At 45.9% G+C, this 21,837-nt stretch overlaps 1 protein-coding gene across 18 annotated transcripts in view; it reads right to left on the reverse strand.

Moving 5' to 3' along the window:
* Positions 1-21,837, reverse strand: part of NCOR2 (nuclear receptor corepressor 2) — a 355,660-nt gene that overhangs the window by 134,935 nt on the left and 198,888 nt on the right. For 16 of the 18 annotated variants that reach the window (XM_028709377.2, XM_028709372.2, XM_028709364.2 and 13 more), the window contains exon 14: positions 21,275-21,373. In XM_028709377.2, coding sequence (XP_028565210.2) covers positions 21,275-21,373 — 99 coding nt within the window. Of the gene's footprint in view, positions 1-11,988; positions 12,133-21,274; positions 21,374-21,837 lie in introns of those variants that run through there. The other 2 variants (XM_028709375.2, XM_028709374.2) reach the window with 1 other exon arrangement.

The following is a 21,837-nucleotide window of genomic DNA, read 5'->3' on the forward strand; positions in this document are numbered from 1 at the left end:
AGTAGAATCTTTTATTTATTTAGATTTCTTGCCCACTCCAAACCATAGCGTCCCACAGTGGGTTACAACAGTAAAATAAACAATTATAAAACAAATAAAGCAGCTACAACAATAACCCAGGAAAAGGGTGAAAACAATTAAAAACATTTCCATACAGAGAGCTGTTCCATCTATAAAGATGACACAAACATTGGGCGGCCTCCAACAAACACGTCCCATCAGTGCAAGGATTTTCATTTGCGCAATGGGGCTTTCCTGGTTCTCCTCCCCCTCGTGCACCCTGTGCCCTCCCCAACTCAGGGTGCCGCCCTGAGTATTTCCATCGGCTGTCCCCTCCACCTTAATGTCTCTTCTTAGACTCACTGAATTGTAGAATTGGAAGGGACCCAAAGGATCATCTAGTACAACCCCCTGCAATGCAGGAAACGCAATTAAAGCACACACCCACCCACCCACTTCTTTGTGGCAATTGTTCCGATAAACCTATGTCCTAAACAAGGTAGAAATCCAGGTCTAATGTGCCAACACATAACATAAGTGAAGTGCCGAGCCATTCCAAACAATATGCTTGCACACACACACTATTGTTAAACCATCTGTGTGGCAAGGAAGCAACAGTGGAAAGTATTTTATGCAAGGGCTGGGGAGGAATATGTGGCACTGCCAGCTTTCCATTTAAGAGCCAACTTTCTACGAAAGGAGCTGGATTCTTTCACTCACAATGGGGAGAACATATATGGCCATGTCGCATTCCACAATTAATACTCTTCCCATAAGCATTCCGCAACAACAATTTACAGTGGTGCCCCGCAAGTCGAAAAACCCGCTAGACGAAAGGGTTTTCCGTTTTTGAGTTGCTTCGCAAGACGAATTTCCCTATGGGCTTGCGAGTCTTGCGGTTTTTTCCCCTCCCCCCCCTTTTTGTAAGCCGCTAATCGCCTTTTAGCCGCTAAGCCGCTAAGCCTTTAATAGCCGCTAAGCCGCTAAACCGCTAAACGCGCTAATCGGGTTGCTTCCCAAACGAAAAACCCCTAGACGAAGAGACTTGCGGAACGGATTACCGTATTTTTCGCACTATAGGACGCACCGGTCCATAGGACGCACCTAGATTTGGGGGGGGGGGAGAAATAAAGGGGGGGAAATTATTTTTCCCCCCCGCCAGGCGCGGGGCTGGGGAAGCCTGAGCTTCCCCCTCCCCCAGAACGGGACCCAGAGCCATGCCGAAGCTGCGCGCAGCTTTGGCATCACTCTGGGAGCTTGCGGGGCTGGGGGAGGAGGAAGCCCTCCACCAGCCTCCAAACCATGTCGGGAGACAGCGGGATGGCGGCTGCACCTCTCCCGCTGTCTCCCGGGTTTGCGGGGCTGGCGACGGGGAGGAGCAGGCTTCTCCCCCCCGCCAGCCTTCTAGCCAAGTCGGGGGACAGCGGGAAGGGTGCGCTGCGCCTCTCCCGCTGTCTCCCGAGTTTGCGGGGCTGGCGATGGGGAGGAGCAGGCTTCTCCCCCCCGCCAGCCTTCTAGCCAAGTCGGGGGACAGCGGGATGGCGGCGTTCCGCCTCCCCGCTGTCCCCCGAGCTTGTGGGGCTGGCGGTGGGGCTCTCCTGAAGCCTGGAGAGCGAGAGGGGTTGGTGCGCACCGACCCCTCTCGCTCTCCAGGCTTCAGCGAAAGCCTGCATTCGCACCATAGGACGCACACACATTTCCCCTTCATTTTTGGAGGGGGAAAAGTGTGTCCTATAGTGCGAAAAATACGGTATTTTCGTCTTGCGAGGCACCACTGTATACAACATGCAAGTTACTACTGGAAGTGTTTCATCTACATGGTCTATTCTTTTTCAAGATTTGCCATTTAGATGTGCTGCAGCAATGTTAAGAGGAAGGCAAGAATGGAGAGGGAGGAGGGTGTGGAGATTTCCCCATACTTTCCCCTTGCTGACACAAGGGGCAGAAACTTGTTTATAAGAAAGAAATGAACCAACCAAACTGATGGTCTAGAAGGCAACGCTAGATATAAACTGGGACACAGAAACTTGGGAAGCCGCTTTATACTGAGTCAAGACTATTGGTCCACCTATCTCAGTACTGGAAGAAGTGCTGCCAGTGTAGACCAAGATTTCAGACGGGGTTTCCCTAAGCCCTACTTGGAGATGCCAAAGATTGAACCTGGGACCTTCTGCATGCAGAAGAGATACCCAACTGTGAGCCACAGCCCTTCCCCCAAGATGAAAGATGTCACAAATAAGAAGGTTAGGGAGAAAGGAGTAGAGTGCACAAGGTGCTGAGAAAGGAAGGAGGAGATCTCTCTCTCCTGCTGCCAAAAGCAACATGAGTCTAATCTTCTCATCCTTGATGCACTTTCTAGGTGCTGATGGATTTAATGGGAGTGGCCACCCAAGAGGAGAGTGTCTGCAAAAGCTGGAACTTGCTCGCACCCTGCACAAATCTACTTTGACCACCGGAAGAGAAAAGCACAGCTGGCAAAACACACCCATATCTAGGTTCCATTGCCTGTGCTGGTTGGGTCTGCAGTTGTGCCTAGCCCTGACCAGGTGCCAAATGCTAAGTTCTTTGAGGACACACCAGACACTCCACAGGTCGTGGACCTTGGGGAGAAGCCATGGTCTCCTGGAACCAACATTTGGTATATTCTTGAGGGGCCCACTGGTAGGAGGCCTGTTGAAGAAGCCCTGGAGTTGTTAGGAGGCCATGGAACCAATCCTCTGTGCTTGAGAACCCTGGCACCAAAAGGTCCAGGTCCAGGTTGAAAAGAGATGACATAGCCTGCATCCATGGACACAGAGTTGTCACGTGGCTTCTAATTAATAGGATCTACTTGTGAGTACACAATCCCTGGTACTTATTTACTACCAGCAGATGCAGTTAGTGTGTGGTCTAAGAGGCCACACTATACGAGGTCTCCCTCTTGAGCTCTGCAGCTGTTGGAAACAATACAGGTCTCTGGTGTCTGGTTCCAGAGTCCCCTGCATTGCTGTTTTTCCCCTTGCCTGAGCAGTCTGTGCTATTGACCTTAGACTAGCCCTTTTCAACTATGAGTCCTCAGGTGCTGTTGGATGCCAGTTGGATGCCAGTGGCCAGGGATGATGGGAATTGAAGTTCAAAAACATCTGGGAACCCAAGGTTAAGAAAAGTTGCCTTAGACTGTAGCCTGACCTAGCCTCTGGATGTTTTGGATTTAGACTGGTTCCCTGTGCTTGGATTTGGCTTGTTGAGACTATGCTGCAGCTTGAACCCTACTTTCTTGGGTAAATGCTATGCCTTACCTCCTGGGACTGAAACTCTAGCCTCTGAGGGCAACTCCTGGAGCATGGCATCTGTTGGGAGTCCAACAGCACCTTCAGGATGCCAGTTAGCGTCTACAGAACTCACAGCATGATCAAAAGGCCCAGGAACCTTAACTAGGATTTCAGCAACCTCCTGGCTGACCCTGTGGGGAAGGCCACAGCAGGCTCTATTAAACAGAATGGGGAGGTTCCTCAAAGAACATCCTGCTTCCCCTCCAGCTCAAGAAGAGACTTTAGCAGCTGCTTTACCTTTAAAGTTGTCAAAAGAGAGAAATCAAAAGCTGAATCAGACATGCGTAGGAGGAGCAGCTGGAAGTGAATCACTGGAAGGTGACAAGAAAGCTGGAGGATGTGGCTGTCATACCAGTTTACTTTACTCTACACAAAAATCCCTTTATTGAAAAAGGGAAAGAAAGAAAAGGAAGCACAACTCTAGTAGAAACACACATGCACGATCACACACACATTCCTGCCGCCTCAATCGCTGCTTTTGCAAAATGCTTCTTTGGTGACTAAGGGGACTCTTTGGGCTTCAAAGAGTCACATCTTTTAAGAATGCTAGAAGATCAAGCACCTCCTCAAACCCTTTGACTGCAAAGGGCATCTACCGCAGCAGCAGACTGTGGCGTTGCCAGTGCCGTTACTATGAAAGATCTTTTATGGCTGCAGAAGTATGACAATGCAACATATATTGTTGCCTCCACAACGTTTTGAAAGTAATAAGGTAAATTGATCTCATGGGCTTAGATGGAGGGAGAGGAAGGAAATCCAAGCAACTTCCACCTAAAAAACATTGTCAGTTTCACTCCCAAATGTATATAGGAACTTTCTCATTATAGACATCAAAGAAAACACCCAAACTGTAGTCCATGAGCTTTATTCAGGTTGTCCTCAGCACAACTGTATTTTATTGTACTGTATTTTATTGTACAGTACAATATTTCAGTTATATGGAATGCAAAATGTAATACAATCAAATACAATAAAAAGTAAAAAAAAAAAAATTAAAAATCAAACAGCCTCTTTGCAATTGCTGCAACAGGCAGAAACATTATTGTCCCCAAAGACCTTCGGTAATTTCAAGTGCTCCATGTGGGAAAAGGTCTGGTGACCATAGCACCAAAGGACAAGTTCTTTGGAGAAACCTCCTGTTCATGTCCAGGCCAACCCAAAGAAGATGAATGGGGGGGGAAACAGTTCAGAACAAAAACAAAAAAGTAACTTGGAGTTCACAGAAATGAGATCAAAACTGGGAACTTTATAAAGGTATGCATCTGGGTTGCAAAGGAGCACAATCCCCTTTGAGTTCAGTTTATTTACTGCACTTATGTCCTCCATGAAGCGCAAGACAGCATACGTGGTTCTCCCACCTCCTACAACAACCATATCAGGCAGGTTAGGCTGAGAGGAAACGTCTGGCCCAAGATCATTCAGCAACCTTCATGGCTAAGTGGGGACTTTGGGTTGTATTCAACTAACTTCCACTCAAAAGCAGACTCATTAAAATGAACAACCATGATTAACTTAGGCCCAGTAATTTCAATGGGTCTACTCTGAGGAAATGTTAGCTGAATACAAGCCTTCAACTGTGATCTCTCCAGGCCTAGTCCAAAACTTTAACTACTACGCTCTGCTGGTCCTTAACACTGTCTACAAGTATGTCAGGAGAAGGCTGCATCTATAGGCTTGGTCATAGCAGCCTCTGATGCGCCACCTGGCCTTAGTCAGCATCAGGCTTCAGAAGGTCAGGTTCTGAGAAGAGGGTGAAAGGGTACGACCACGACATTCACAATATTGGGAACATGATGCATCAGAAGGAGAAGAACCAGGTCCACAGTCAAATACAGGCAAGGGTCAAATTCTTAGGCAGCGTCCACAGACTGGAAGAGCAAGCAGGGAGCCCAGGGATTTATAAGGCCTGGTGGACAGGGATTGGCCCTTTTGGTCAGCTGACTGGGTGTCCAGTTAGGCTGTTACCACAACCCAGATTGTGCCCTGAAATCCCAGAGCATAGTCTGGGATGTTCTGGTGGAACAAGAATGCAAGGACCATCAGCTCATCTGCCTAAGAGGACCCCCATCACCTCACACACCCCCCAAGAACACTTCAGGCCTTAACAACCCATGTGACCTATGTCTCACTAGCAACACCAGCATCCTCTGCCTAGATAAGGAAGCAGTGCAGACTTCTGCTTAATATTTTCCTGAACTCTTTAACTCCTTTCCCTTTGAACGACTGAAGGAGGTGGATCAGCAGCGGGAGAACCTTGGAGCCAGCTATCATCTCAGATAAAGAACTGGAAAATTCAGAAAAGGGCTCCCCGCCTGCTGGCAACCGAACAGTTATCAAGAACAGTCTGCCACAGTTGGCTTGATTAAGTCCTTCAGCATTTGCCAACCATGTGCCCTCCAGATGTTCTGGACTAGAGCTCCCACCAGGTCCAGCCAGTAGGGCCTATCCCCACATTACACAGAGGACAGAACTCTGTACCAGTTTTACATTTTTCTTAAGCCACTCCCCACCCGCATATGCACACCAAACACCCCTTCTTTATGTAGTAATCACACCAGGGAGCTTCATCGCCACCAGCCCTCTGCCCCGCAAACATTATATTAATTTGCTCTGAGATTTCCAACCTGGAAGGGCATTAGAACATTATACATAATCGAACACACCGGCAGAGGTACTGTCCAAATCTCTCACAGCTTGTTGCAGAAAATGTAGTTCTGCTTGCAGAATTCAATGACCTTTGGTTAAACTTGGACCAGAACCAAAATACGTACATGAGAAAATGGGTGTGAGATTTGGATCAAGGAATAACCAGAAACAATGGAAATGGATTTGGAACAACTTCCATTCCAATATAATTCTAGCAGACCTAAAGGAGAACTATTTTAAAACCCTCTATCAGCGATATTTAGCACCTTAAATTGAATTTAATATATAAATTAGGATCAGAGAAATGTTGGAGATATGGATTAAATAAAGCAGATTACATCTTCTAGGATTGTTCTCAAAGAGAAACATTCTGGAAATCTATTCAGGTTAATATCTCTGATATTACATACCCTTGGAACCTAAAATATTTCTGCTTGGTTATCTAAAAGATATTATTCTGGAAAATGGTCAAGAACTAGCTGCTAAGTTTGTAGCAGCTAAAAATGGGGGTGGGGGCAATTTGTCATACTATATCTCAGTGAATTGAGAAAAATTGGTCCATAGAAACTAACTTACTACGAAAGAATACATATAAACCAGCCTAACAGCTTTATGGAGAAATGGGCATTTTGGGGTAATGTTTTGGAACAAGTTCAGTGAAAATGTTCAACCTTCTGCTGCTTTCAACCACCTGTAGCACCATTTCCTTCTGCTCTTTATCTTTGGCTTATTTTAATAAACAAACAAACAAACAAACAAACAAACAAACAAACAAACAAAGTAGCTCAATTCTTAGGTAACGGGCAATCCTGGAGGCTGCTTAGTCAGGTGACAGTCACTGCCGTTCTATTAAAGTTTGTGGGACTGCCTCTTCCTGCAGCAAGCAACACACAAATGTTCAGTCAAAACATCTTCCCATGCCCCAAAGATACTGCAACTGGGAGGCTGTACTCCAAATACAGCTAGCTGGCTGCATCAAGTGTGGTCCAGAGGGAGCCATCACAATTCCCTGGCTATAAACCAGAATGATGGTCCGGTTTGAAAACAGCTCTGGACTCAGCCTGCAGGAAAGCCTCTGTAATGGAACTCTAGATGCCAGAGTTTGTCTTTAAGGTTGTGTTCAAAACAAAGATGTCAATTCAGTGCTCAGTTACAGGCAAGAAACGGCAATCCACACAACCACAAAAGGCGACACATGGGGTTTTCTGTTATTGTTGATCCATGTGATTGTGCTGCAAACGGATGTTAGCAGGTTATCAGGGCACACAATGTCCCAGTGCAGTGAGGTGAAATGTTAACTGGGCTTGGACCTGGGAGGTGGTTGAATCCCAGAAGTGCCACAAGAAGGACACTTTTTCTTAGCCTCCATTTCCCATTTCTAAAATGGGAATGACAGTGACAGTTCCACTGTATCACTGTGAAGGTTGCAAAACTTCCTTGCAAAATAAAAGGGTTATATAAATAGATGGACACTTGCTGGGTTGCCCCAAAGACCCTTCTAGCTCAGGGTTAGCCAGCATGGTGCCCTCCAGACTACAATCATCCCTGACCACTGGCCACACTGACTGGGGATGATGGGAACTGGAGTCCATCAACATCAAGAAGGCACCATGTCAGCTACCCATGACTAGTCCAACACTCTGTTTCTCCAAAGTCACTAGGCAGATGCCCTTCGTGAGAGCAAGAGAATGGAGGAGGAATGGCCGCCCCCAATTGTGCCTGCTATTCACATCTGTGCTCATTACTCTCCTGTAAGGCATACTCAAGCAGAGACCTGAGTTTGAGGGTGGGGTGGGTGTGCCTATTACTATAATTATTGTTGAATTTATATACTGCTCTATATCCAGAGGTCTCAGGGCAGTTAAATATGGGTATGTATGTGTTCAAAGGTGAATGCACAAGTTCCCCCTTGCACATGGGGTAGTGGTGGGGAACTGGATTCAGCTACGGGGCCAAATCACTCTCTCTCCCACTCCCCCATCCACTTGTAAATCCTGCCGCCACAATGATGTCAGCTGACTCGTTTTAAAAACTAACCTGTGTGAGCAAAGGAGCAGGGTCCCCATGCACAGCACTTTGCAGGTGCCCAAAAAGCCTTTTCAGTGGTGGCCCCACACTGATGGAATGAGCTCCCCAGGGAGACAAGCCTGGCACCATCATAAGCTGCTTTTAGGCAACAGGCAAAAACATTCTGATTCACCCAGACCTTTGGATCTTAATCTTAGATCTTAATTTTAGCAGGGTGGGTTGGAGCTAGAGCTGTTTTAATATATGTTATTTGCATATTTCAGGCTACTTTATTCATGTTTTTATCCTTGTTTAAGTGCCTGTTTTTTCAAAGTCACTTTCCACTTTGTTTAGGGAGAAATGCATAATAATAATAATAATAATAATAATAATAATAATAATAATAGAAACCTCCTGATGGCTGAATCACATCATTTGCAGCTGAGCAGCAAGGCCTGCAAATCGCTATGCATGGGACTTTGCATGACCTGCAGTCAGCTTTGTCTTACAGAGGCACTTTGTAATTCTGCGTTACAAAGATGTCTGCTAACTTGACAGGAAGGTTGGCAACATCAACCCTGCCCTGTGGGATTCCCTTGCTGATGACTGCAGTGCCTGGAGACAGTCAAGTCTTGCATCCATAGCAGTAACCAGAGAAGGAATAACTGCTGGGAGGACTGAAGAGAGGAGAAACGCCATGGTGCATCTGCAGCAGCACAATCAGCATAGGCCAGGACTCCCTGGTCCTGAATGGGTTAACTGTGCCTCTGAAAGGCCAGGTGCGCAGCCTGGGAGTCATTTTGGACGCTGTCCATGGAGGCGCAGATCAATTCTGTGTCCAGGGCAGCTGTCTACCAGCTCCATCTGGTATGCAGGCTGAGACCCTCCCTGCCCGCAGACTGTCTCGCCAGAGTGGTGCATGCTCTAGTTATCTCCCGCTTGGACTACTGCAATGTGCTCTACGCGGGGCTACCTTTGAAAGTGAACCAGAAGCTACAACTAATCCAGAATGTGGCAGCTAGACTGGTGACTGGGAGCGGCAGCAGGGACCATATAACACCAGTCTTGAAAGACCTACATTGCCTCCCCGTACATTTCCAAGAACAATTCAAAGTGTTGGTGCTGACCTTTAAAGCCTTAACCGGCCTCGGCCCAGTAGACCTGAAGGAGCGTCTCCACCCCCATCGTTCTGCCCAGACACTGAGATCCAGCTCTGAGGGCCTTCTGGCGGTTCCCTCACTGCGAGAAACCAAGTTACAGGGAACCAGGCAGAGGGCCTTCTTGGTAGTGGTGCCCACCCTGTGAAACACCCTCCCATCAGATGTCAAGGAAATAAACCACCATCTAACTTTTAGAAGACATCTGAAGGCAGCCCTGTTTAGGGAAGTTTTTAATGACTGGTGTTTCAATATATTTTTAAAATTTTGATGAATGCCGCCCAGAGTGGCTGGGGAACCCAACCAGATGGGCGGAGTATAAATAAATTATTATTATTATTATTATTATTATTATTATTATTATTATTATTATTATTATTATTATTATTAGGGTTCAATGCCCTCTGGACACCTGGTTGTTTGAATATCCGAACAGCATGGAGCCTCTATACAAATGGTTGTTTAAGAAATGCCCTGTTATCGGGGCGCAGCTAAAAGTGTATTCCTGTGCAAATATGTCCTACACACTAATAATAATTTTACTATTTGTACCCTGCCCATCTGACTGAGTTAAAAAGAAACTCAACCTTAAAATCTGTTTCCATTTTTCTTAGGGAAAACTCCTTAAAATTACTCCACAGATGGCATCACACTTCTTTGCAAATGTTAAAAATGTTTTCCTCTATGTCACCTAATAGTTGGAGGGGTTGCAATAAACTTGGTACATATTATCATTTATTGTGGGAATGTAAGCTGGTGCAAAATTTTTGGAATTTAATTTTGCCAGAAATGATAACTATTATTAAAGAAACTATTGTTTTTTACAGAATATTTTATATTGGCAGCACGAATAGTATGCAATTTCAATGGAAATCAGTCCCAAATCTTACCCTGGACACTTGGTACCACTCACTCTGAAATACAGCTATAATGGAGGATATTATGCCTAATTTGAGACCAACAAGGACAGGCACCTCCAGATGATGATGATAATAATAATAATAATAATAATAATAATAATAATGATGATGATGATGATGATGATGATGTCTGTTTCTTTATATATACCCCACCCATCTGGCCGGGTTTCCCCAGCCACCCTGGGTGGCTCCCAACAGAATATTTATAATAATACAGCGGAACCATCACTTTCAAGAAAACCCTCATCACCTCTGGCAAATCTGGAGCTATACTTCATAATCCAATACTGTTGATAGCCCTAACTTGGGCTTTGCTATTTAAACCCAAGTGCCACTGTATGCATTCTACATGCCTAGTTTATAGTTTTGTTTTTCAGCTTTTAATGCTTGTCTGTTGTTATAATTGTTCTGCCTGTTTTATATACATTGTGAAATCGGGTGTATGGGTGTGACCTGGTGCCCTCCAGAAGTTGATATACTACAACTCCCATCATCTCTCACCACTGAGCTAGCTGGCTGAGACTCATGGGATTTGGAGTCCAACCACATCCGAAATGGTCACAGCTTCCCTATCCCTGTCCTAAAGCAACTCTGGCACATTTCTGCGGCAAACATGAATCAATTATTGGCTGCATCTTGTGCTGCATTTCTAGTGTTTTTGAGTTTGTATTTTAAATTTTCTTGTACATTGTCTTGAGACCCAATGTGTAAAAATGTGTAAAATTTCCCCCCAAACAATCTTGTTCTGCCTGCCACTGCAAGCGAGGCACCCTGCTGACTACAGTTCTCCAAATTACCGGCAGAGAGTCGGCAGGTCGGACGCTCTGAGAAAAACTACAGTTCCTGGGGTTCTCTTGGGACTGGGGACAACAAGACCCACCTAAGTTAAGACCTATTTGTGCCTGTACAGAAGCAGCCTTAGTGCCCTGCAAAACAAAAATAAAACCCATCAGCTTCAACAGGTGCAGCTCCAAGCCCCGCCCTGCCCTCCGCGCACTCCAAAATAATACTGTGGTGTTATGAAAATAAATGTGCTGCTTCCAGGCCACTGCTCAAAGGCACCAGGCCTCTTCAGCTGTTAGTGATCGGCCCCTGGGGCCTTGAGGCTGATGGCAGCGTTCCCTGCCTCCGCATATTAATTATAAACAGCTGCTCACCTTTGTCCCAATTTCCAGTTGCATCCTGAGCGGCCCAGGCTGCCAGCATTCTCCCCACCCCACAAAAGTAGGGGGGGGGGGAGCCGAACGAGTTGCACACTCCACTTAGTTCCCACATCTACGCAATTGCAAGCACACACACATATCACCAGGGAAACACCACCCAGTAGATAGCTTATCTTCAGAATAGCACGCTGGCTCATATAAACAGAGCACAGGCAGTTGCAACATTTTCTGCCTTGGCCATGCCAGACTGAATCTCTGAACGGAGGCTTCTCTCTCCCTCTCCCTCCTGGGGACCTGTTCCTGGCACCCTCCTTCCCACACGGCCCAAGCGTACGAGGAACACAGTTCCCAAACCCCAACAGCCTCTCTCTTCATCACCCTGCTCCAACCAACTTCCACGGCTGCGAGGTTTTGGCGGGAAGCAGCTGAACAATTGGGGAGGGGAAAGAGAAGACTTTGTCTTTTGGGGAAAAGTTTCCACACACGAGACGCTCAAAAGACACCCCTCCCCTCCCCAACAACAGGCAAGGACCCCTTTTTAAAAGCCTGGCACCCTGAACCAGCCAAGGAGGAGGGGAGAAGCACGTCCCCATTTGGCTCTTGAGGCAAAGAGGACTTTCCTCGAGCCTTTGTGGAAATCTCCTGCCAAAAGCTCCCTCGCAGCAAGGTCCAGGCCAAGTCTGTCCAGAGCACTGGACGTCCCTGCCTTCCCCCGGAGAACCCCCTGTCTCCCTGCAGAAGTGCTCAGCCTCCAGCCCTGCTGCCCCAGAGAGCCCCCCATCACCTCCTCCTGGTGCCCCCGGTGCCTTTTCACAGCTCGGCCATCCCAGCTCGGCGTGCCTTACGCTCTCCGACTCAAATGGCTTCCTGGCGATTTGCATAGTTGAGCCGTAAACCAGCCACGGCATTCCTGTTATGATTTTGCAATCTACTGGAATAACACGGTCGCTCTCAGTCGAGCCGATGAGTCATGAGCTATAAAACCACAGCCCTCGTCACCGGGAGCTTGCAGTGTTGGCTACAGCCTGAGAGTGATTAATATCTGAGGATGGCAAACTCAACCCTGCAGCATGCCTGCCTCCTAATTTCTCCCTCCCCTCTCCGATTCCTAGGCTCTCAGAGGGTGCCAAGGTCCTCGTCTCTGTTGCCCTGCCAGGACAGGACACAGGCAGCCACGGTAATTCTTCAAGACAGTTACCCAGTAACACACAAATGAAAAAACAAACAAACAAACAAACCCTTGGATGTTGGTTTGTCTGTGTGACTCAGGAACCAACTCTTGCTTTTTTAAACTTCTGGAGCTCTGGCTTTTGATCAAAATCAAACATATGTACATGCTTTGTTCCTGGGACAAAATAACCTTCCATCAAAACATACCACAGATCTGCTCCAGTCACAAAATGGGTCTAATAGGGGTTGTTTATTTGGGTTTCTTTGCTTCCCATAATTGCTTCTTTGATAACAGAAACAGCCACTAGGCCATTTGCCCACTTTGCCATGTCCCTGGACAACAACCAGGGCAGGTTTTCCTAGAGGGATCCTTGGCCAGCATTATCACAGAATTGCAGAGTTGGAAGGGACTCTGAGGGTCATCCAGTCCAGCCCCCTGCAATGAAGGAACCTCAATTAAAGCATCCATGACAAATGGCCATCCACCTTCTGCTTAAAAACCTCCAAGGAAGGAGAGTCCACCACCTTCTGAGAGAATCTGTTCCACAGTTCTTGCCGCCAGAAAGCTCTTCCTGATGTTGAGTCGCAATCTCCTTTCATGTAACTTGAAGCCACTAGTTCAGGTCCTACCCTCCAGAGCAAGAGAAAACAAGCTTGCTCCATCTTCCATGTGACAGCCCTTTAGATATTTGAAGGTGACCTTCATATCTCCTCCCCGTCTTCTCTTTTCCAGGCCAAACATACCCAGCTCCTTCAAGCACTCCTCACAAGTCTTGGTTTCCAGACTCTTGATCATCTTGGTTGCCCTCCTCTGCACACGTTCCAGCTTGTCAATATCCTTCTTAAATTATGTTGCCCAGAACTGGACACAGTACACCAGCTGATGTCTGACCAAGGTAGAATAGAGTGGTACTACTACTTTCCTTGATAGAGGCACTATACTTCCTGTTGATGCAGTCTAGAATAGCATTTGCATTTTTTGCTGCTGCATCACATTACTGACTCAAGTTCAGCTTGTGGTCTACGAAGATCCCTAGATCCTTTTCACATGTACTACTAGCAAGCCAGGTGCCCCCATCTTATATTTGTGTACCTGGTTCTTCCTGCCTAAGTGAAGAACCTGACATTTCTCCCTAATGAAATTCATTTTGTTAGTTTGGGCCCAGTTCTCCAATTTGTTAAGGTGAATACTAATTGAATACTAATTCTACCTTCTGCAGCATTAGCTAGCCCTCGCTGCTTGGTGTCACCTGCAAATTTGGTGCGCATCCTCTCAATTCCTTTATCCAAGTTGTTTATAAAGACGCTGAACAATGATGGGCCCAGGACAGAACCCTGCAGCAGTGCAGCCCTCTCCAGGTATTCTGCCATCTGTTCCTGCCCCCCACTGCCTACTGCCACTGATATTCAGGGGCGTTTTGGTCTTCAGAGTTCCACTGAGCTATCATGGCTCATTACAGTAGCTGGATCTATTTTGCCTTCATTTTAACATTTATCCCTTTAAATCCATCTAAAACCAGTGGCCACTGCCACTGAATTCTTTAGCTTAACTGGGCTTTTGTGCAAAGAAGCACAGCTCTCAGTGCACCCTGGTCACAAGGACTTTGCACGTGATTTGACTACATTTGCACGTATTTCACATAGGCAGCAAGTTTGTGCAGATATCTATATAGATATGTGCAGGGCTCATATGAACTTATATGTTTAAGATTTGTGTAATGAAAGCCACAGTATCTGCAATGTAAATTGATGGAGGTCTGCTATTATTCTACTACTGGTATTATTATTATTGTTATTAATTATTTATTTTTCCTTCTCCCTCCTGTATTTTTTCTTTCTTCATTAAATATGTAAGTAAGCTAAAATGTGTGAAAAGAGACCAGTGCTTCACACACAGACAGAACAATCTGTCTCGCCTGAGTAGTGCATGCTCTAGTTTTCTCCCGCTTGGACTACTGCAATGCGCTCTACGTGGGGCTACCTTTGAAGGTCACCCAGAAACTACAACTAATCCAGAATGCGGCAGCTAGACTGGTGACTGATCACATTAACACCAGTCCTGAAGGACCTTCATTGGCTCCCAGCATGTTTCCGAGCACAATTCAAAGTGTTGGTGCTGACCTTTAAAGCCCTAAACGGCCTCGGTCCTGTATACCTGAAGAAGCGTCTCCACCCCCGTCGTTCACCCCGGACACTGAGGTCTACCTCTGAGGGCCTTCTGGTGGTTCCCTCATTGCGAGAAGAGGGCCTTCTCAGTAGTCATGCCCAGCCTGTGGAACACCCGCCCATCATGTGTCAAGGAAATAAACAACTATTTGACTTTTAGAAGACATCTGAAGGCAGCCCTGTTTAGGGAAGCTTTTAATGTTTGATGTATTACAGTATTTTAATGTTTTTTTGGAAGCCACCCAGAGTGGCTAGGGAAACCCAGCCAGATTTTTTTTTGGGGGGGCGGGGTATAAATAATAAATTGTTGTTGTTGTTGTTGTTGTTATGAGTGGTTGCTCGAGAGCAAACAGGCAAGACTCCCCATTGGTCTTTTCAAGGCTTTATTATCTGTCCAAAACGTTCACAATGCAGATCGACTCTTTTCCATGTCTGCTCAGTCGCTAGCAGAATCTGGGAGTGGGCGGTCCTTAAACTTTCCCCAGCAGAGTAGTCTCTTGACCCCCATCCTAGGCCTCCCCTCTCTGCGCCTAAACCTACTGCGCAGAGAGGACGTGGGCAAAGGGGGACCTGCCTGCCCCCCGCTTTGTTCATGTTCGGTGCTGTGTCTCTCCCTTGCATCCTCCGAGCCCTGCACCCCTTCCCCACTGGAGGTGTGGCTTCCCTCCTCTGCGGAGGAAGTGCTGCTTCTCACAATCTTTGGAGGCTCCCTGTAACCCAACTGCCCTTCAACCTCTCGCCTCTGAGCTGATGGCAGTTCCCTGACAATTATCACCACCACCACCATCATCATCACCATGAGTGTGCTCCTGGTGGACCTTACTAATCATTGCATGCAGAAGACAATGCGACTTCTAGCATACGAAGAGTCATCTGGGGCCCTACTTTTTTTTTAAAAAAAAGGATATTATATACAAGAGGCAGCAGGAAGCCATGTTAGATAGGGAGGTGTTCAGAGGAACACAGCAGGTCCGCTTTACCGGGCCTTCTGCCTCAACTGCCAGCATCCATTCCAGCTGCAAGAGTGGGAGAGGGAGAGGGAGGAGAGGGAGAGGGAGGAGGAAGGACTGTTCCATCGCAGGAAAACCAGCTCCATCACTAGGCTCCTCCTGTCCTTGAACTGTTTCCAATCCAGCTGGTCATTTTAAGAACTGTTCTTTTAACTTTTAAGAACTGGGGCCTGAGGTTGCTTTTTCTCCCCCTTCTTCTCTCTCCACCCCCCTTTCTTCTTGTGTTTTGTCTTTTAGGTTATAAGCCAGGGACCGTCTTGTTTTAATCAACTGCCTGTAAACCGCTGTGTGAGAGTCGGTGGCTGAACCGTTAGGTACAGATGTTACAAATAAATAAATGAGCAGCATCAAGTACTTCCATGGGAATTGCTCAGGGGGGCACAGCTAACTGCTGTGCTGTTCACATATTCTGCAAGAAGAGGCATATGATATGTAAAAATCCAAGTACTGACACCTGGCCTGCCTAAATCCAAATGTCTGGTGCCACCTATCCAGCACAGCATTTGTTGCTGCACTATTTCCTCTGAAGAAGACCCAATAGGCTGAAGAATATGTCATCCTGTGTAGCAGCCTCAACTACAATATTCCCAGGTCCATCTAAACTAGGGATGGGCAAGCCAGAGTTCTAATTCATGATTTCACGAGTGTGACAAGGTGGGAGGGAGGTAAAGGGGTGGCAGAAGAAGTGACAGCAATAGGGTGTGTCTGTTTTTACCTCTGGCCCCACCTCCTTTACCTCTGGCCCCTCCCACCACTGGCACACGCCCCCAATAGATTATCTGCGGAGGGAATGCTGTTTTCAGCAGATTCCCAGCCTCTAATGGAAACATTTTATTTATAACAGGGAAGGTTAATTGTACCTCTGGGGTCATCTTTTCCATTCTGCAAATCAATCAGTAATGTGGGTTTTCCAGAAAATTATTAACTGGAAAATTTCCCTACACAAATTGGGCCACGAAGCTGGAGAGAAAGCTGTTGCCCACTGCCCCCACTCCTCCCCAATGTCTTTCTTGCAGGTTTCTCACAAGCATCTGGCTGGCTACTGTGAGAATTGAACTAAGCTATTTGCACAGAGGAACTTGAATTGGGGGAAATTTCAGTTTGCATGGGGAAACTTTTCTGATGCCCTAGGAGGTGATTTAATTTGGTATGCTTATTTTACATGTATTTAGTAAACAAAGTTAAAAAAATTTAACAAACAAATAAACAAATTTTAATAAACAAAAATACTCCCTGGAAAAGACCCTGATGTTGGGAAAGATCACAAGGAGACGGGGATGGCAGAGGACGAGATGGTGGGACAGTGTTCTCGAAGCTACCAGCATGAGTCTGACCAAACTGCGGGAGGCAGTGGAAGACAGGAGGGCCTGGCATGCTCTGGTCCAAGGGATCACAAAGAGTCGGACACGACTAAACAACAACAACAACAACAACAACAACAACAACAACAACAACAACAACAACAACGATGATGATGTTGTGTTTGCAAATGACATCCATTCACTGTCACTAATGAACTTAGGAAGTGGATTTTTTTCCATGGAAATATTAAGCAATGAAAAAATTTCCACGTTAAAAAACCTTCCACCCCACATCACTGAAAACATCTAAATGTTACTTTAGGATGGCTGGCTTATACAACAGTGACAGATTCAAAACAATGTGCTGGTGAGTGGTAAGACCCAACCAACTAGACTTGGGACATGTAAGAGTAAGTACTTCTTTCCACAGCACACAGAATTCACTACCACAAATGTACAAATAGTCAACAACTTGGATAGCTTTAAATGGTGAAAGATTTATACGATCTGAGGAAAAACCAGAGTATAAATGAGAAGTACATCAGCTCCTGGTCAAAAACCAATGGCACATAAGGCCTCTTCAATAGGTCTTTCATCATCTTTTCTTACCCACCTGGGTATGACACTGCCCTCAAAACTGTGAAGCACCAGGTTATGGGATATTGCCTTTAGTGATTTATGATCTTGCTCACATGTGACCTGTGGCCCATCTGTGTCAGGAATCCAATACCTACAAGGTTTTCTGTTATCTCCCTACCTTAAGAATTTGACTGTATCTAATTACTACCATCTGTTTTCTAAAGCCAGATTAAATGTTTTCCCTTCTGAAATGCTGAGGGGAAGATCGGCTGGTGTCCATGCCAAGCTAGGCTGTGCCCACGTTCCCAGGATATTAAATGTATGGAACACATTTTATTGCATTGTAGTTGAGACAGCATCTAATCAATCCAATACTAAAAGAACAACCTGGAATGTCAAGGTTCTCCTTGAGGATAAGTTTGATACAATTACATTGTCTGTAGCAAAATCCTCTCAGAGGCAGCAAAAATCAGAAATCAGTATCTACAGGCTAAAGCTCCTCTATTGGCTAGCAAGGCCGATTTTACAGCTTAATAACTGTTGATATTTACTACTGTTGTACTATTTTGGGTCCATGGACTGTGTATGTTCTTTAAATGGGGATAAGACTACTAATCGTGTGGCGATATGCTTGCTCCAAAGTCAAAGGCAGCATGCCTTTGAACACTAGTTGTTGGTGAACAACAGCAACCACTTTGAGATGTTTGAAAATCAAGTAGTATATAAATTTTATGGAATAAATAAATAAATGTTCTACTTGCAGGGTTCCAAGAGACAGCTGACTGGCCCCTGTGAGAGCAGGGTGTTAGATTAGTTAAGCGACTGGACCTGATTCAGCAGAGCTCTTCCTAGGCTCACACAATGCTGCTTTGCCACCAGTTTTAATAATGTTTTGCAAACATCTCCGTAGTAATTCCCCCTCTGTCTTCCTTCCCCTCCCCACCCCCGCCTCCCCACGTTCTCCATTGTGATGCTGTGACATGAAGTTCAGTCTCTCTGCTCCCTTACATGGTATTGCTTTCCAACCAAATCTGTTTTGGGGAAGCTATTCTTAAAAGCAAGCTAGCAACCTTCTTAGCCCAGGGCCAGCCAAAAACAGTCCAGCATATTGAGGTGGAAAATCAAAACTGCGCAGCCCCACACCACGCCGCATGCGCGTGTACACACAGCCCAATAGACATGTGGCAGGATCTTCCAGAAAGTTTTCCTCCATGGGCCCCACTGAAATAAATGAGAGCTGAGTCAAAGCATGGCTGAACTGCTCAGCTGCTTCTAAGGAAAATAAAAGCACTTAATAGCTCGGGTTATAAAATAATGCACAGCTCAAGCAATGTCAGCCCGGATCTTTTGTTTTAACACATAAAATGTCCTAAAGTGTGGGTGAAGAAAAAAGTCTTTGCCTATTTGCAGAAAGAAGACAAAGGTGCCAAGCAGACCTATCTAGGGAGGCTATGCCATCGCCAGAATGCCACCACCAAGAAAGCCCTTTTGCTAGTGGTCACCTGCTTCAGATAACCTGCACTGAGCTTCTTGAAAAAAAGGTGCAGAAACGGCAAGATTTTTAACTATGACTGGGCATTTTAGCCACATCACACCAGTGCTTTGTCAGTGACACTGGTTCCCAGTCTGTTTCCAAACCCAATTTAAAGGTAGATTTTCATTTTTAAATCCTCCATCACTTGGGACCAGGTTAACTGAAAGATCATTTTCTCCTGCACACGCCCACCCAAACATCTAAAGTAGTGGTTACCAGAGCATGGCTAACACTCTACTATGACTTAAACTAGTTTGACGGGGTTTGTTTATTTGAAAGAATTTTGAAACTGCTTAATATTTACAAACTGCTAAGCAGCGGGTTAAACCACAGAGCCTAGGACTTGCCGATCAGAAGGTCGGCGGTTTGAATCCCCGTGACGGGGTGAGCTCCCATTGCTCAGTCCCTGCTCCTGCCAACCTAGCAGTTTGAAAGCACCTCAAAGTGCAAGTAGATAAATAGGTACTGCTCCAGCAGGAAGGTAAACGGCGTTTCTATGCACTGCTCTGGTTCGCCAGAAGCGGCTTAGTCATGCTGGCCACATGTCCTGGAAGCTGTAATGCCTGCTCCCTCGGCCAATAAAGTGAGATGAGCGCCGCAACCCCAGAGTCGGCCCCGACTGGACCTAATGGTCAGGGGTCCCTTTACCCTTTACCTTTAAGCAGCATACAAAAAATAACACAAAAGCAATAAAACAGTATCATTAAAAGCACAAAACAGGATTATAGAAACCGGAATTCAAAGATTAAAAGGTTCATAAGTTACAACACACGAAAAGCTTGGGCAAAAAACATCAGGGCTGTTTCACAAGATGTCCAAAGCAACTAACAGATGATGCTTCGCATAACAGAAGATGCTTCAGATGGATCTGCTAAAGAGCTGAACCTGGGACCCTGGTCATGCACAGAAGGTGCCCTGCCAACTGAACTATGGACCTTCTCCAAGGCCTACTCCTAAAGGCAGAGGCTCTCCGAGGCCACAGGCAGTGGTCCTACCCAGCCCTACTAACAGAGACCTCCTTAAGTGGAGATGCCAGTGACCAACCCTGAAACTTCCATGTGCCAAGCAGGTGCTCTACCACTGTGCTAGTGGGCCCTGACCTCCCTGCCTCCTACCCACTTACTCATTGTATGGTATGAAGGGTTCACATGCGCACCAGTTTTCAATACAGTTGCAGGCCCAATTCAAGTTGCTGGCTTTAACCTGGAAAGCCTCACACAGTCTATTGCACACAGCACAATATACACAAAGCCTTACAAGGCTGGGGACCCCAGTACTTGAAGGAACATTCATTTCCCCATAGAAGGCCCTAAGATCATCTAAAGAGGCCTGCCCCCAAGGGCCCATGCGCGCTGAAGAACGGGGGGTGGAGGCTGCAGCAGGAGAGGGCCTTTTGGGTGGTGGCTCACCACTTGTGAAATGCTCTCCCCAAGAGAGTGTGCCCACCTGGTGCCCACTTCCACATCTTTTTGGTGTCACCTAACATTTCTCCCAGGCCTTTTAATAAACCAGGCTTCATGTGTCAGTCACATTTGGATTGTTCAATTTGATGGAAATCATGTTTGCACTTGAGGTAGAGATTTCACTATTTGTCTTTCACAGTTGTTTTGCTCTATTTATTGTATATTCCATGCAGCATATACTAGATGTATTAATTTTACTGTTAAGTCTTCAGGGACTTCAGCATAAGGTGACTCAAACTTAGTAATAATACTAATTTGTTTTTAATTACTCAGCCTGTGCCCTGTACAGATTTCTGCCCCACAAAGACAATTATGGAATTGTAAGCAACAAACAGTCCCATTCATACTAGCTAAATTCTACCTCCATTGTTGGGAGGAAATAAATAATAGTAATAATAAATATGCCTCAAAGTATCAGTTGCTGGCAATCACAGGTGGGGAGAGTGCTGTTGTGCTCAGATTCTGCTTCTGAGATACCCAAAGGCATATGCTTGGCCACTGTAAGAACAGGATGCTGGACTAAGTAGGCCTCTGGCTTGATCCGGTCGGATTCAGCCACATCTGCAATTCTTAGTGACAATTATTATTCAGAGCAAAGCCATGGGGTCTGCAAGCAGAAGATTCCAGATTCAGTCTCTGGCATCTCCAAGAAAGACTAGGAATGTTCCCTTGTCTGAAAAGCTGAGGAGCCACTGTCAGTCAGTGTGGTCGGTACTGAGCTAGATGGACCAAGAGTGTGACTCAGTGCAAGACCCCTTCCCATGCTCACTTCCACATGGTCAAGGCATGACAAATTAACAAAACCTCCATCACATATGCTCCACAGGACCACCTCTGCCTTCCTCACCTGGTTCTTCCCACGCCTCCGGTAGTTCCTTCTCACGAGGTTCTTATAGTTCTCATTCTTCTTGGTCAGGTAATAGTAGAGGACGCAGTCGGCCACCGTCTACAATAACACAGGATGGGGACAAGAGTGAAGGTGGATAACTGGAGGACTAGTTGTGTGCACATTGAGCAATGAAATGCATAAGCAGCAGCAGCAGCAGAAAGTTAGACCACAGAACAAAATATTTATTCTTCATTTGTACATTTACAAACCACTTCACAATCAACAAAGTGGGGCATCATAAAATAAAATAAGATAAAATAAAATAAGTGTTGCATCTGCAGCCCTCTGAAATCAGTTACCAGATAAAATTAGGTAATCATTCTGACGTTTTGGCATTTGTGGAAGATATTATTGTTTAAGAAGGCTTTCCCAGAAGTGTGACCCATTGTAAAAATGGTTTTATTGTTTTTCGTTAACTGATTTTGTAATCTGTTGTTTGCACTTAGCATATGTTATCTCATTAATCCCTTACACAACAACCTAGCAGGGTAGGTCAGTATCATTGTTTCCACGGTGAAGTT

Source organism: Podarcis muralis, chromosome 16, assembly GCF_964188315.1.
Source record: "Podarcis muralis chromosome 16, rPodMur119.hap1.1, whole genome shotgun sequence".
Taxonomy (NCBI): Eukaryota; Metazoa; Chordata; class Lepidosauria; order Squamata; family Lacertidae; genus Podarcis; species Podarcis muralis.